We start from the raw sequence: 15,580 nt of genomic DNA on the forward strand, positions 1-15,580 counted from the left end.
CAAGAGTTGCTACAGTATGTCAGGTCATGTAATATGTGCACTAGTTTGACCATCTCAGTCCTTATACATTAGTAAAAGGCTTGTGAGATCCTCTAATTAATGAAAGAGAAAGGTTGAGAACATAAAAATCTGTATTTGATGGTGTTACCTGAACACCGAGAATGCCAAAGATGATGAAGAAGGCACAGCAGATGAGGACGATGTTGCCGATGGGCTTGAGGGACGTGATGAGGGTCTCGACTACCAGCTTGAGTCCCGGAGCCCTGCTGATCACCCTGCAGGACCGAGGAGCGATACAGCGAGGCAGAGAAAGAATACAAGACAAAGAGAAGGGGAATGAGAAGGATGAGCACGTGGTAGTTATACAGACTTCAAAGGCAAAAAAGTTAAAATTTAAACGTCTAGACCTGCTTTTATATATAAACAAATATGAGTCATAATCATCAAAAGCAGAAAATAAAAGACCAGCTGTGTGGTTCACTTTGATGCAGCACACAGTTTTAAGAGAAATTATTCCCTCTATTAAGTTCAGTTTTATAAAGCATTTACATTTAAACACATTTGTAATAGTTTAAGCAAAGATAGATTAGTCTGAGCGGGAGAGACTGTGCACAGTCCCACTGCTTATAATGAAATACAGCACGACTGAATTCATTCAGACCTAAAATGACCTCAGCTGGATGTAATTTGAGCTCCTTGCACCTCAGTTCACCTGCTGCTTCCATCTCAGCTCTTCTCCTAACTGCTCTGTCGGATAATGTTGGGTAATAAATGGACAAAACATATCTTAAAGCAATGGGGGGTCACGAGATTATAACTCTATTAATAACCTTTTTTCATTAAAACCTTAAAAAACAGGACAGGAAAGCAGAAAACCTTGTTCACAAAATTAGGTTTATTTTTTCTCTGATTGTTGCTTTTGGTCTTGTGAATTGACGGACAAGTTCATCTCTTGAATTGTCACAAGTTATTCATTTAAAACTAAATATACACTCTTTCGTTGAATTGCTCGTAACTCATAAGCATGCTGTATGTAACCTGTATCTTGGGGGGGGCAAGCCGACCTTAAACGCTCGGGGACGCTGTCCTAAATCGTGTATATTAAATACTGTAAAATCAAATCATGAATCTAAAAGCAGCCGCAGAGAGGAGGAAGACTGACCAAAATATTTACATGTGCTCACTATAGAGTACATATGTGCTTTCTGTATACGCCTGCGTGGACTTTCCTTTCATCACACTGCAGTAATTGGCTGATTGACACTCTTAAAGACGTGCTTTGACAGTTTTTGGAAATGCGCTCATTGATGAAGAGTTATAGGAGAAGATCGGTACTACTCTCGTGTCTCCACAGAAATTATGAAGCTACTGCGAGTAGCCAATTAGATTAGCTCTTAGACTGGAAAGTAGAAAGGGAAACAGCTAGCCTGGCTCCGTCTAACGCTAACAATATCTGCCCATCAGCTCACTCATTAACATGTTGTATCTCACTTGTTTCATCCATATGAAAGCTAATATGTGAAAATGACACTTCGCCGATTTCATGGAGGATTGTGCGCTGGACTGTTTATTGATTACTTGGTTCCCAACTGGTTGCATCAGAACTGATCAGAAATCTGGGGAAGTGCTGCAGATTTAATTAGCTTTGAACAGAGTGAGGCTAGCTGCTTCCAACTTACCTTCTCCTGGCTGTAGCCAAGACGTTTTAGGTGAGAGGAGACAAATCACTCACAGCATTTTGAATAAAAGAGAGTCTGTAATGCCAGAGATGATGGTTGTATGGTACATATCTGGACAGGACAGGCAGACTGGGAAAGGTATCAGCCAATTGTGTTGTTGGGAGCGGAGGAGGATGGCACACTAATGCGCAGGATTAACCAAAAAGCTGAGGTTATTCAAATATTAGACATTAAACTCGCATTTGTTCAAGAGGTCTGGTTGGATGAGCTGACGGCGCTATGTCACGACTCTCTCTGTTGAACTGTAACGTTCATTCAAACACGGGCCTGGTGCCGTCAGCCCAAAATAACTGCCCAGGGGCGTTGCCAAGATGGCTGCCAAGTGGCAAGACTGATATTTAACAAATAAATCTAAAGTGTTCTTCCTAAAAAATGTCAAACTATTTCTTCACTAAACAATTGAACTGATCATGCTTTAACAGCAAACATGACAGGTTTTTATCTCCTGACCTGAGGGGGCGTAGCGTCCTGAGCAACCTGAGAACACGGAGAACCCCGAGGATCTTGGCCCCGCCGGCCATCGACACCACGATGTCGATGAGAGACACGAACACGAGGAAGCCGTCGAGAATGTTCCAGCTGCTCCTGAGATAGGCTTTCTCGCCCAGGTACAGACCCATGGACACCACCTGGAGAGATGAAGGGAGAGGGAGATGAAGAATCCCACACAGGCAGTGCAACAGTGGCCAGATGTGAACACACACACACACACACACACACACACACACACACACACACACACACACACACACACACACACACACTTTGATATTCAGATTTCTTATTTAGCATCTGAAACTGGCATTTCATCCATGACAGGAGAGGAGAGGAGAGGAGATGTGATTGAGAGAAAGAGGTATTAAATCCCAAATACATTTCTAAGGAGATGAAAGGAGGGAAGGAGGAGAAGAAAGACAAGCAACAGCCTCTAAATCCCAGAAAGCGAATGTTTAAAAGGAAGAGGAAATAACAAAAGGAGAGGAATAAAGGAAAAGAAGGCGATTAAACAAAACCAAGTCTAGTTGTTTTTCAGGCAGCGGTGGAAATCTCCACCACCGGTCTGTCTGTGAACACGTGCACATTTAATTTATCCTTCATCGTCTTTGGAATGATGAAAAATCAAAGTTCTGCAGATTTGTTTGTGCAAGTCTTGTGTTGACGGTGAGTTTTGCTGACTGTACGCTAACTGAGGGAACTGTCTGTGATTAAAAGAAGAATCATTCGAGGAAAAGCTTTACTCTGTTTAAATTAAAGTATTTTGGACTGCTGACACTGTGCTGCCTCAGCAATCTTGCTCAAAATCCTCTTTACGCACTAAACTTGCAAGCCACAAATGACAAACATTGAGGAGGTTCTGTGTTGTTGTGACTGGAGCTGCAAACATCACAGCTGCACATATTCTTTCTATTTTGTCTTAGTTTTAAAGTCTGTCCCCGCCGAGCTGCAGCTGGATGGGAGGTCTCGCTCACTCCGCGAAGCCCTGATGGGGACTGAACCAGAAAAGGAGGAGAAGGAGGAGAATATTCTGTATGAGGAGGGTATGGGTGAGATGGGTGAGATGGGGGGAGATCAACAATTTATGTGGAGACAACAAGACAGCTATCAGTGGGAGGAATGAGAGGTGGAAGAACAAAGGCATGAGAGGGAAAAAATAGAGAAAAATAGAAAGTTTGGAAATCAAAAAGTGAGTGAGGTTGTAGGGAAAAAAAGTTGCATGGCAGATGTTTCGACATCATTTGACACATGCCAGGTGCTTTCATGACAATAACAACTTGGTGTTGCTGTCATGTCGAAACAGCACTTTTCAAAAGGCGTTCATCTGGGTACGTCTGCCTCGTTTGGCACAAAAATGCCACCAGAGAAAAAGAATGGTGGGATTTGTGTGTCTGTTTGGGAACGCCACACGAGCACACCGACGGCACACTTCTACACAATAAGCCACTGAAAATGTATCTACTGAGTGCCACCTTTAGGCTTGAAAGGCTGCTCTGGAAACTGTGTAATACGCTCCCTCATGAGCGGCAGTCAGCTTGGATTCACACACCAGTTACGATAGATTTCAGTGGCGTCGCAGAGATGTCATTGGAAAACGAATCAAACTGTGAAAATGTCCACTGAGAACGTCCTGAAATCACTCCACTTCTGACTCGTTGGTCCGTATGCTGCCATCCACTACTGCAGTAGTTTTGAAGCTAACTTAGTATCGGTGTATTTAGCTCTGTTGTGTGTGAGTTTCTGGAACATACTGGCCATACAGCAGAGAAGTGATGTCAAGTCACGTTGTCATGTCAGTGGGTCAACATTGGGATCCATTGTAATTGTTGTAAATCAAAGCAGGTGCGGGTATTTTGTATAGGAGTGTTTCTTAGTGGCTTTATCATACCAAGTCTAAATACTGTGTCACCACTGTGACATCAGCTGTGATCAGAAATGCTGTATAATTGTAACTAATTGATGTGATTGTATAACATTGGTTGAAGCTTCCAGGTCTAAAAAGTGAAGCCAATGTGGAAGTGCTGTATACCTGTATTCTTTCTAATATCCAGCAGGGGGTGACTCCACTGGTTTCAGTCCAATTGTATGTAAGTTTATGAGCAATTAACATACTTTTTACTCTATTTATTATCTCAGTAAACAGTTTCCTCATAAGTTCACGGTCTCAGTGGCTGGTTTAAAGACTTCTTCAATGCAGCGTGATGTTTATTTTGTAAGTTATGGTCCCATTTAGAGTGAAAGACATAATAAAGCAGGGCATGCTTTCTCAGTCAGATCCAATCAGGATATCCTAACCAGCCCTGTCCTCCAAATATGGTCACTTCTGGCTCCAATAAAAACCAAGATAGCAATGGCCACGATGTCAGACTCGAAGCTTCAAAAGCAAAGTGGACGAACCAGCGGGTGAAGTCATGACGTGTCTTCTTCAGACAATATTCACGTAAACTGAGGAGGAAAAACGAGCGCGGTCTCCTACTGTAATCCAAGTAAGAGATGACATGAATCTTCACGATTTGCTCCACTTTAGAGTTTAAAGAGACAGAACAAAGTGTCAGAAACACAGTTTGGGAAGAAAAGATTTGACACTTCTCTTCAAAGCACGGTGTGATCGCAATCGGCTGCCTCGCTGTAGGCTGTTGCTGGAAATAACAACAGGTAAGTTGATCAAATTTATATATACTGTATATATGGTGTCACTTGTTGAGATATAAAGAAATGGGTTGGGAATGAAGACAAAGCGGAAGACAGACGGATAAAGAGAGAGAAGAAAGACATCTTTGTCTCAGAAAACCAACTGAAGAAGTCAGTTTGCAGGATTGCATGCAGCTCTGTTCAGGAACAGAAAATCTCCCCGCCGTGTTGTGACAGCCAGCGTGTTCAGAAACTCTCACTGCAAGGCAATGTTTCATCTGTCCTCGCTGGTGAGATCTGCACAGCAGCTAGTCACTGTCACATCCTATACGATAGGTCTTTTGTCATGTTTTGACAGGTTGAAGAGCGAGTTATAATACATCTGCTCTTTTATTAATAGCAGCCGGCTATACTGAAGCCCCCCTCGGGAGTATCGGGATGCTGCGGGGCCTCCATTAAGCAGATCAAATATCGCCATGATAAAACATGATGCATGGGAAATCTATAGCAGGTTGGTGCCAGCGCTATCATCAAAGCCTGCTCTTGTTTCTCTCGCACTACCAGCTGTCCTTTGGCAGACAGTGCCAGTATGTCACATTGAATTCCAGTTTAAATTACATTCAAACTCCATTTGCAATATCACTTAGCACAAAATACAGCATGATTGTACTTGTCGCTTCGGCGTTATTTTTGCAATCTGATGTTTAAGATTGGATATTGCGAGATCACATCGCTGCACAATGACCTGAAAATGACCAGATCACAGATGAGCGTCCACTTTATTCTTTACACCTCCCACATTCAAATAACACTTTGTAGCCAACTATAATGTCTTTGGGTAATGAGTCTGATTATTTCTTTTTGATCTTTATAGCCAGCTTTTTAGGCAGCCGGTTAGTTAATCATTATATGAACTGTGGCTGAGTTTCACCCACTGTGGGGTGTGGGCTGGCCCTGGCCAGCAAACTGTGGGCTGAGAATCTGTTTGATTTAGCTGATCCTATCTCCTTGAAGTTATACATTCAAACTCCTTTGAGACCGAAGAAAACGTTGTTGCACCAGAGGCAGAGGTTGTAGGGTGGATGGTGCATGTTAAAAGAGACTGAGGTTTGCATCCTGACCCTGTGGCTATGAGTGGGGCTGTAACGGTCCGTGGTCACGGCTCGGTATGAGGGTCACAGTCCAGCCACACACAGACTACACAGTACGTAGACCGTTGTACTTAATGCCGAAGAGTTCTCCCCGAAAACCTATGGCTGTACGTCTAAAGCAGCATGGGCTGAGGATAGCTGATTGGCGTGCGAGTCAGTCGCACTATGGCGAGCACAAATGAAACACCGAAGAGCCGACTGCATCCTTTAAATCAGTCCCCAGCTACTTACAACAGCCACAGAAAGAGAGTTGTGGATAAGTCAAGGACGTTGTGCTGGTGATGCTCCACCATTGTTGGGTATGTGAATGGATTGTACTGCTTAATACAGTGCAAAACATGTTTTTGTTGCTTTAAGTGTTTAAATATATTGTCTCAAAGGTGGAACAAGTTGAAACACTTCTCCTAATGCACAATCATTTCTTTAATCTTCTGTTTATCTGGTATTTTCAATTTCCTAGCACCGGAGATGCTTTTCATTTTGTTCAGTTGTATAGCCTGTGCTGACCTTTTCCCTTTCGAGAAATTATTTGTTCAGCTTAATACAGAAACATCTGAAATGTTGCTTGTCTCAAATACCAAATGTACCAATGGGGAAAATATTACCTTAGTATCCCTGCATCCCTGTGCATGCTTTGTTTTCTACACGTCTAGCTGTCAGTGGATGTTTGGCGAGTTTGCTCTGTGGCTCTGATGGCGTCTCTGCAGATTATGCTGATAAGAAGTCGAGGCATGCTGGATTCAGTCTGCTGTTCAGTCAAACTGTTTTGGCCACCTGGTAAGTATAAAGCGTGTTTGTGTGGCACCTTTTCAATTACAAACATGTTTGTCGCTAGTAATTAACATTTAAAGTTAATTTCATTTTTATTATCATTGTTATTAAGTCATTAACTTAAAAAGCAATATACTTGCGTATCTCAGGTGGCGCACACTAATTTCCTGGTGAATGAAAAGGCAAAATGCTAATTATTGTATTTTAGGCTTTCATTAGGGCACATCAGCTGAGGGGGGCACACCTCTTTCAGACGCGTCCTCCGTCCTCCTGCAGCAGATATCAGCTGCTCAGTGAAACCGCAGAGTTTCGTCTCAACACCCAGCAGCTCCGGTGGAGCAGTGTGAGAATTTGGTGTCCTGCTTAAAGGTGCTAAAGCTAAAGAAGTGGAGAATATGAGTTATTCAGTGGCGAGGCTTCAGTCCGACCTGAAGAGTCTTAAGGGAAGGGATCTTTTAGGAAAGCACTTCAGTAAAAGGGATTGATAGTGCTCATGTTTATAATCTGGACACATCTCAGTGATGATACTTGAATGAAGCTGAAAAAGCAAGATCTCAGACTCATTTACACTGCATTTCTTCTGTCACCGGGCCCCTCAGTTAGTGTAATGAAGCTGTTTTAAATAAAAAACAAAGCGTGATGCCTTGAAGGAAACATCATTTTCTGCTGACGACCCATCTCCACGTGTTGGAAGCTGTTCTTGTTTTTTGGAGAAATTTTGCGTCAGCTTCAAGCTTTAATTGCTGTTTCATGACAGACTCACAGCTGAACGACTAGTGCCGAGATAAGAAATGGACCGATCGGGACGGGAAACCGTAGAGCTGACAGACTCTTTACTACGAAAAACTAAATAAGGTGTGATGACAGTGTAAGCGCAGAAAGCTGCTGGCTGCTTAAATGCGTGATGAATGAATGTGTCGGACCTGCTTAGATCTTTTAACGCTCCGATCAGTTTTAGCAGGCAAAAGACACAGTATGACAAGATTGAGTCAACTCCATATGAGATAATGTTTGTATGAGTGCGTGTTTGGATGTGTGTGTGTGAAGAAGATAGCCAGATCTACACTCCCCTCCCTGTTTCTAATTAGAGACTGATGTTCAAGGTCAGACTCGCAGTGTGCAAGTAACACGGTTTACAGTGATCACTACTGCTCATGTATGGCTGTATCTGTGTGTGCATGTGTGTGTGTGTGTGTGTGTGTGTGTGTGGACAGGAAATGAGAGCAGGCTGCCTCTGTGATGGAGTGTGTCTCTGGAAGGAAACTCTGTTTAATTAGCGCTCCTCGGAGAGCGATCAGACTGACCAGCCAGGAACAACAGATTAAGAGCAGCAAGCGAGGAGGAGAGAGGACAGGAGGAGGGTGAGCTGCAGAAATCTTGTTGTATTGGTTCAAAGAAAATGTCTGCTGTTGTTTAAACCACATAATAAAGAGCAGGAGTACTTTCTTCCCCACTTGGAAATGTTTCCAAACACACAACTCAACATACAAATGTGTGCAGCTCTTAGATTACAGATGACCTAATGGAAAAAACAAGACAACACATGTGTTTAAAATTGTGTGGAAATTGTTATGGAGGAGAGCAGCTAGAGAGTTGAAGGAAGAGATATATTCATTCCAAGGATTGCCATGAAGTCACGCAGTCATAGCTAAGTCTTTAACCCCCTGCACTAACCCTTTCATTCTTGGGTTTAACATCGAGAACATTTGTCCGCTATGACTGGATGAGCTGAAAGTTTCCCTCGCCATCCCAGGAAACAGGTTGTGTGAAGGGATTGCCAAAGCTCTTTATGAAAAGTCTGACAGCTGTCTGACAGTTTTACTTGATTATTGGAGCATAAGAATAAGTGAATGAATAAGTAAAAAAGTAATTAAGTAGGCCGTTATCTAAGTAAGTAAGCCAGCAAAGCAAGTAAGGCCAAAAGTAAGTTATTAAGTAAGTATGTCAGTAAGTAAGCATTCTTCTCTAAGGAAACATCATATATTGACTCAAAATGATAAATACATAAATAAATGAATAATCAGAGCGAGCATAAACAGTTTCCTCAGATCCTCAGAGCAAACGGAGAGAGATCCAAAGAGACGGCAATGTCAAAGCACAGACTGCCTTCAGTTTTAACAACTAACGAGCACTGATCACAAAACCCCAATGACCCACTGGTGACATGAGCGTTGTACTTCATGCACTCATTAATTAACTTGACCATGTAGGGCTATGAAAGTCATTGCTTTATTAAGAACTTAAGAGATGTCTCCAAACATTGGTTCAACGTGTAACTAAAAGATGTGCTGGCAAGCTGCTACTAGGACATGAACAACTTCTGCTGCAGCACCAGTAAGGCATCATTTTAACTGCAAAGTCTCACAGTGAAAAGCTCAGGCAAGAAAAGACTTTACCCCAACTTAACAAACACACATGTAGCTGGCAGCTCGCAGGTGTATGTGCGTACCTCTTTAGGTTAGGCTTTTGGCCTCTAGGAGATTTCAGAGTCAGGGTTACGTGTGGGTGTTAAGATGTTTTTTAGCAGTTTACCAGGAACCATTCAAGTCACGGGCCTGTTAGCTTGCTGAAACATTATATGTGATATTGGGCTTTACAAACAAACTCGTCATGACTTATGTAAATAAATGAACTTTTTTTTTCTTGTACTTTCCTTGCTGAGGAAATTGCTGCTAAATGAGGTCTTTTCAGCCGTCTCAAGCAAATACATGTCATGCATTATGAAATACAACTACAGCTGATTCAGCTCATGTGTGAATTCAAGAAGAAGATTATTCCTCTGATTTTGTGACAGTTCAATGAAAGGACAAATACTTTATTGAAGAGTAACTGCGACAGTTACAACTTTGATTCCACAGTGAGTGGAAGTCAGAGCTGTTGATATACTATTTGAGATAAGAGAGATGAGCAGCAGAAGAGTGCCGGCACCGCGTTTGTGAGTGTGAATGAAGCGTGGCGCAGATAACAACGGAGCTCGACTGATTAAATTACACATGGAGGGACAAAAGAGCGGAGAGAACGATAAGAGACGGATGAATGTGAAATTAATCAAATGAGCTGCGGAGAGGAGATGAAGCCAAATGAAAATGAGGGCGATCGGAAAGACTGATCGAAGGAACGCAGGTAAATAAAGATGCAAAGCGGGAGATGAAGATACGGGAGGGAATAAATAACAAGCCGAGGCCAAGTTCAAGCTGGGGCCGGATGCATATGTGTGCGTATATGTGAACTCTGCACCACCGCAGCGCCGAGCTGATCTACATTTCACTGTGCTACACATGTCTTCATTATCCCCGGTCATAAATAAATCACCATAGGGTTTTTCTACCAATGCGGAAAACGCCTGAAGACACAGCGCCCTTAATAATGGATGATGCCTCGTCTTCTGGACATCAGATTAGTGGATTAAAAAGAGTACGTGAATGTGTGTGTGTGTGTGTGTGTGTGTGTGTGTCTGTGTGTGTGTGTGTGTGCATGTGTTTATCGATGGGGAGTCCAGGAGTAGCTAAAGGCCAGCTGAAGAGAGATAGCCTTCTAATTAACTGCATTATCTAGCTGCCCATCGCTAATGGGACATGTGCAACTGATTAAACCGCCGGTTGCGGAGTTGTCAAGAAATGAGGAAGAGGAGCGGGGAGGGAAGGAAAACAGCTGGAGATGAAAGAAGAAGAGGAGAAGAAAGAAGGGATAACGGGGTGGAGATATAAAAGGGGGGGACAACAGCAAGAAGAGGAGGACAGAGAGTTTTAAACAAGAGAAGAAATAATACCACTAGAAGAATGAAGATATCAGGCATAGATGGAGATGAGGTGGGCTTAAAGGTCAACACAGGAGGGAAAGAATGTAGAAGAAGAGGAACGAGGAGGACAGGAGAGTAAAGAGAAGCTTGTTTTACCTTGACGGTCATCTCCGCGACAAAGATGGCGGTGAAGATGTAGTTGGAAATCGTGAGGAACACCCTCTCCTGTAACATACGGAGAGAAATGAAAGGGAGTTTAAAGGAGAAGAAGAAGAATTAAAAGAGACAGAACAAAGTGTCAGAAACAGTTTAGAGAGAAAAGATTTGACACTTCTCTTCAAAGCAGGGTGTGATCGCAATCAGTTCGGCTGCCTCGCCGTAGGCTGCTTTTAAAATTGAAAAATAACATCTTATTGCCAAATTAAATGCCAAATTTCAAAGAGCTGCTACAATTTAATTTGAACTTAATGCGAGGCGCCTTTCGTTCGATGTTTTGGTGCTGCTTGATTGCAGGAAGAAGTGGCTTAATGCCAGAATTCAGTGAGAGCTCAAAGCAAGGAAGCCAAAATTGCCATTTTTGTGAAGTAGATGAAGTAATGAATTTAAATAATTGCTGTTTTTTAAATCGTTTGTAAAATTATTACCTTCTAAAGGAGAGACGGCTTGTTTACAAGAAATATAATACATTATAATTATGACAACCAGCATCTTCTACTGAGCCTGATCTCATATTGGATTTGAGTTTGTCACTGAAATAATGCGGTGGAAAAAAAGAGTCCAGAATCAAAAGCTGTAAAAAATTTTAAGGATTGGTCAGTTGTGTCAAATAACTCTTATTAACTCTGACATTGTTTAAAGACAAAAATTCAAAACACAAATGTGCTTCAGTTAAGTTAAATATGCACTATTAACACAGTTTTGTAAAATTGTAGCCTAGCAACACTGCATGTCCAACACGTTAGCTAGTGGTAACCATGAATACATCATACAAGAGCTTATAACGACTACAGAATGATAAGAATAGACATACAGTATTTCTTACCAGGCTGCCTTGCATTATCTTGGGCCTCTCTAGAGCCACCGTGATGCAGTTGAGAAAGATGAATGCAAGGACGACGTAGTCAAAGAGCTTATGGGCGATAATGGACTGGCAGAGCTGCCTGAACCTGACAAGAGAGGAATAGAGGAGGGCAGAGGGAAGAGGAAGATATGTTAGATTTATTCAAGAAATGTCAGCGTCTCAAGATTTTTCAGCTCCCTTCCAAGAAAACTGCTCCTTTTAAGATATCGCACAATGCTTACTGGTGAAAGGAAATATCATTTACTGTTGAGAGGTGATATTCTGCAGTGAGTCATGTGTTGAAATCCTGACGTGATTAAATGAACCGAGAGAATAAAAAAACTCAGTGTTACAAACTGTAATCCTGTTAGTTCAGTCCCAGGCAGCCGCCGACATCTTTCACCCCACGGGATGAGAAGATCTTATTCCATTTTTTAACATTTTATGGAAAAAACTTGCCAATGTTTATATTAAAGTCCTGGTAGTAAGTGGTAGTTAATATGTATTCAGGCTCACCTGGTGGAGCATTTGTCCCTATTGTGTCCTTACTTTCTACAGTAGCTCAGGTTTGATTCCAGCCTGCTGATATTGTACTAAAGACAAAAAACAAAAATAGGATCTTTGAAAAAATGTTAAAAAGTGCATAATGAAGGATTTGATCAGGCATTGTTCTCACCTTAGATCTGGTAGCTGCAAAAGGCATACTCAACTGTTAATAAGTGCATAATTAACTGCTAATCAATGCATAATAAAGTATGTAATCATTGTAATGAAGCAAGAAAAAAAGCTTGGTCAAGGTAAAATAAAGGTTCAATGACAATAAGTAAGTTACACTGAAATGTAGCACTGTTCTAACTTAATTATAAACAATTATAAGAAACTCATAAGGCTTTTATTAATGTTTAATCTGTGGGGGAAGTGAAAGGCAGCACTTGCTCCACCCACTGAGGTGCCCCTGAGCAAGGCACTTAACCCCAGCTGCTCCAGTGGAGCTGCTCAGTGGCCAACAGATCAGACTGTGGTTAAAATCTATTGAAAAACATATTTATTATGCATCTAATAGGATCTTTTAAGGGATTTATTACCTATTTACTAACACTTATTACAATGACTCTATTATAAAGCATTACCAAAAATTGTTCCACATATGATATGATTTAAAAAGCTGCCTCTCCTGGCTCCTCAAACAGTTCTGAGTGGAAAATTACCCCAATATGAAAACCAGGCATAGACGTACTGTTTGCATCCTGTGACAAGACCCACTGGTGTGGGTACTTCAAAATCCACTGACACCCGCAGTGTTGCTGTCAAACCGTCAATGTCAGAGCCAGTACAGTGCAGCGAGCAGCTCCCGAGTGAAGCCCTCAACCATCTGAGCTCATCTGCCAGCTATAAAAGGGAGCTGAATACACCTACTGCTGCACCTGCTCTCTAGGTGAGGAAATCAATGCACTAATCTGACTGCTTTTCCTCCAGACCTGGCAACTCTGTCCCTTTAATCTATCGATTCAAACCTGGCAACCCTGTCCCCCGGATATCGATCGTGACCGGCGGCATCGCTGGCGTAGGCACTTATACCTCCTGAGACACAAACTTCTGTTGTTGGCTTGTTTCTGCGTCTGTTTGTTTGTCTGCTTCTTTAATTCTCCTCAGCTTCACTTGTTAGAGAAAACACACACATATGCTCACACACACACACACACACACACACACACACACACACACACACACAGGCATGTATAGGACTCTGATGCTAAAACAAGGCTTGACGCGCATATGCTCACACATGCACATATGCAAAGTCATCCACACACGCTATGAGAGATATAGCCTAACGCTAAGCCAGTACTCACACCGCCAACACACACAGCCCTTGCTTGACAGATGGCACCTGCCAGGATGCCAAAACACAGCCCTGGGGCCCGGCTTTCCTTAAGTGGCTATCAGCACGCAGGGGATCGGGTGAGTGAGCGACCGGATGACTGAGTGATTTTTCTTTTCGTGGTGCTTTCAGGGGCGTTTCTACCAGCGAAGCATTGACGGCTGGGAGAAAACACAATAACGCAGACAAACACGACTCGGAGCCCACAGTCAATAACAAACGCTCTGGAGGAAGCACACAGCCACATCACTTTAACAAGCCATTTGTGAAACCAGCAGACAGCAGTTTTCTGGATGTGTACAGACAAATGGTTGGGCGATGCGACTCCCTGTTCGTCCGCATCATCAGCACAGAGCTGGGAAAGTTTTCTAACATTTGTTTTCAGGTCCACGGGTCTTGCTTGTCGACTCTGAGCTTTAATGCTGCTTGGTGTAATAACTTTACTGAAGCAAACTCTCACAAGTACTGACACTTTCCGAGAGGTTTTCTCACAGGAGGGTTAACCTTTGTTGTTGCACATTTTTTGGTTCAGATCAATTCTCGCTGACCCTTGTCATGGACCGAGGTTTGAAATAAAGATCAATGGGTTTCCAAGAGGTCGGAGTCCATGTGAGTTCAGCAGAGTATATGGTGTGTGTAGTCATATGGACGGAGGGAAGCTGCCTCTCTATATCTACTAAAGGCCCGCAAAAACTCAACTTCAAATCTAAAGTATTTCTCCCCAACATTAGTTTTGTGAGTGTTTTAAGTTGGGTCTTGTTCTTGGTTCACTTCAGTTGGTTGTGTTTGTTTTCACACATTTAATAAACGGCTACATGATGTCTTAGACGATGTGTGTTGCTACCCAGGCTTCTTTGTTTTTCCCATTCAGGCTTTTGTGCCTGTGCCAGAGGTTTTCAATCAGGATCTTTGTCCTCCATGAGATTCAGCCTCTCCTCCTTCCTTGTGTGCACGTTGTCCTTGTTTCTCTCCCCCTCAGTGTCTGTGTTGTGCTCGAGCTTTGTCTCTTTCGTGTTTTCTGTAGTTGTGTTGTCTGATGGAGGGGAGGTTGTGTGGTTCGGGTCTGTGTGGTGAGCTCTGAAGTTGCCTGACATTCTCCTGGATCCATATTTAGTCATCATGATTGTCCATACTGTAATTTTACAATATTTCTGCCTTTCCTGGGAGAGTGATCCCTCCTCCATTGCTCTTCCTGAGGTCTCTTACGTATGGTTTCCAGATTGTGAAGCCCCTTAAAGGTGATATTGGGCTTTACTGTATAAATAACATTGAGCTGACTTGAGTACCAAAGCCTGAATGGCAACTAACTGCCAACAGAAACATGACTGTATAAGTAAAGGAACAAGTCCTACCTAACATTATTAAGGTAAAGGCACTTTGAGAAACTAGAAATAGTTTCATAAGTCAGGCCATGCTGTACCACATGAGGGATTTTGAGATGATATTGTGAAAGGTCACGAGTCTGCATCTCTTGCATATGTGCCCCCCAGTGGGAAGAAACTCTCTAACCCGGCTAATATTTCCACATATATCCTGTGAAATGCAAAAGAGCTTTTTCTTATCAGCACTTCAGTAGTTTCAACTGAAGTTGTGAACTCACTTGTTCTGAGGGGAGAACAGGTAGACGGACCACTCCTCTCTGGTTTCGCACCAGTCTGGCTTGTACACCTCCATCATCTTCTGGATACGGAAACACAAACTCTGGAGGAGAGAATGAGAAGCGGGGGTTGGCAAAAAAGATCTCAGTGTCTCAGCTCGTTAAAGCATCATCAGCTCTGAGCATCAGAATTTTTCTGTGAAAGAGTCGCATAGATCAACACCCACAGTTACAGTATTTACAAAATGTATCTTCATTTCAGATGCTTCTATTTGATTCCTGCTCCATCCATAATGTAAATACTATTAAATTTATTGAATAATTTCACCCAGATTGAATAAGGAGGTCTCTGGCATGCTTGGAAATTTTATAAAGCGACTGCAAACCCACTGCAGAGGTTAGATAAACCAATAGTGCTGCCTCATTTCTGCACCAACTCCCACAATGATTATGGTTTATGTTTTTTTCAGTATTATCTCAGCATATCTGGGAACCAATAAAGAATTTCCCATTAA

The 15,580-nt window shown here is 42.4% G+C and overlaps 1 protein-coding gene across 3 annotated transcripts in view; it reads right to left on the reverse strand.

Annotated features, from left to right (window-relative positions):
* Positions 1 to 15,580, reverse strand: part of cacna1ib (calcium voltage-gated channel subunit alpha1 Ib) — a 220,063-nt gene that overhangs the window by 46,092 nt on the left and 158,391 nt on the right. For 2 of the 3 annotated variants that reach the window (XM_084340935.1, XM_084340937.1), the window contains 5 exons: positions 15,069 to 15,169; positions 11,557 to 11,692; positions 10,683 to 10,751; positions 2,190 to 2,368; positions 149 to 275 (listed from right to left, as the gene is read on the reverse strand). In XM_084340935.1, coding sequence (XP_084197061.1) covers positions 149 to 275; positions 2,190 to 2,368; positions 10,683 to 10,751; positions 11,557 to 11,692; positions 15,069 to 15,169 — 612 coding nt within the window. The remainder of the gene's footprint in view (positions 1 to 148; positions 276 to 2,189; positions 2,369 to 10,682; positions 10,752 to 11,556; positions 11,693 to 15,068; positions 15,170 to 15,580) is intronic. The other variant, XM_084340936.1, reaches the window with a different exon arrangement.

The sequence above is a fragment of the Pagrus pagrus genome, assembly GCF_965226575.1.
Source record: "Pagrus pagrus genome assembly, chromosome: 2".
Taxonomy (NCBI): domain Eukaryota; kingdom Metazoa; phylum Chordata; class Actinopteri; order Spariformes; family Sparidae; genus Pagrus; species Pagrus pagrus.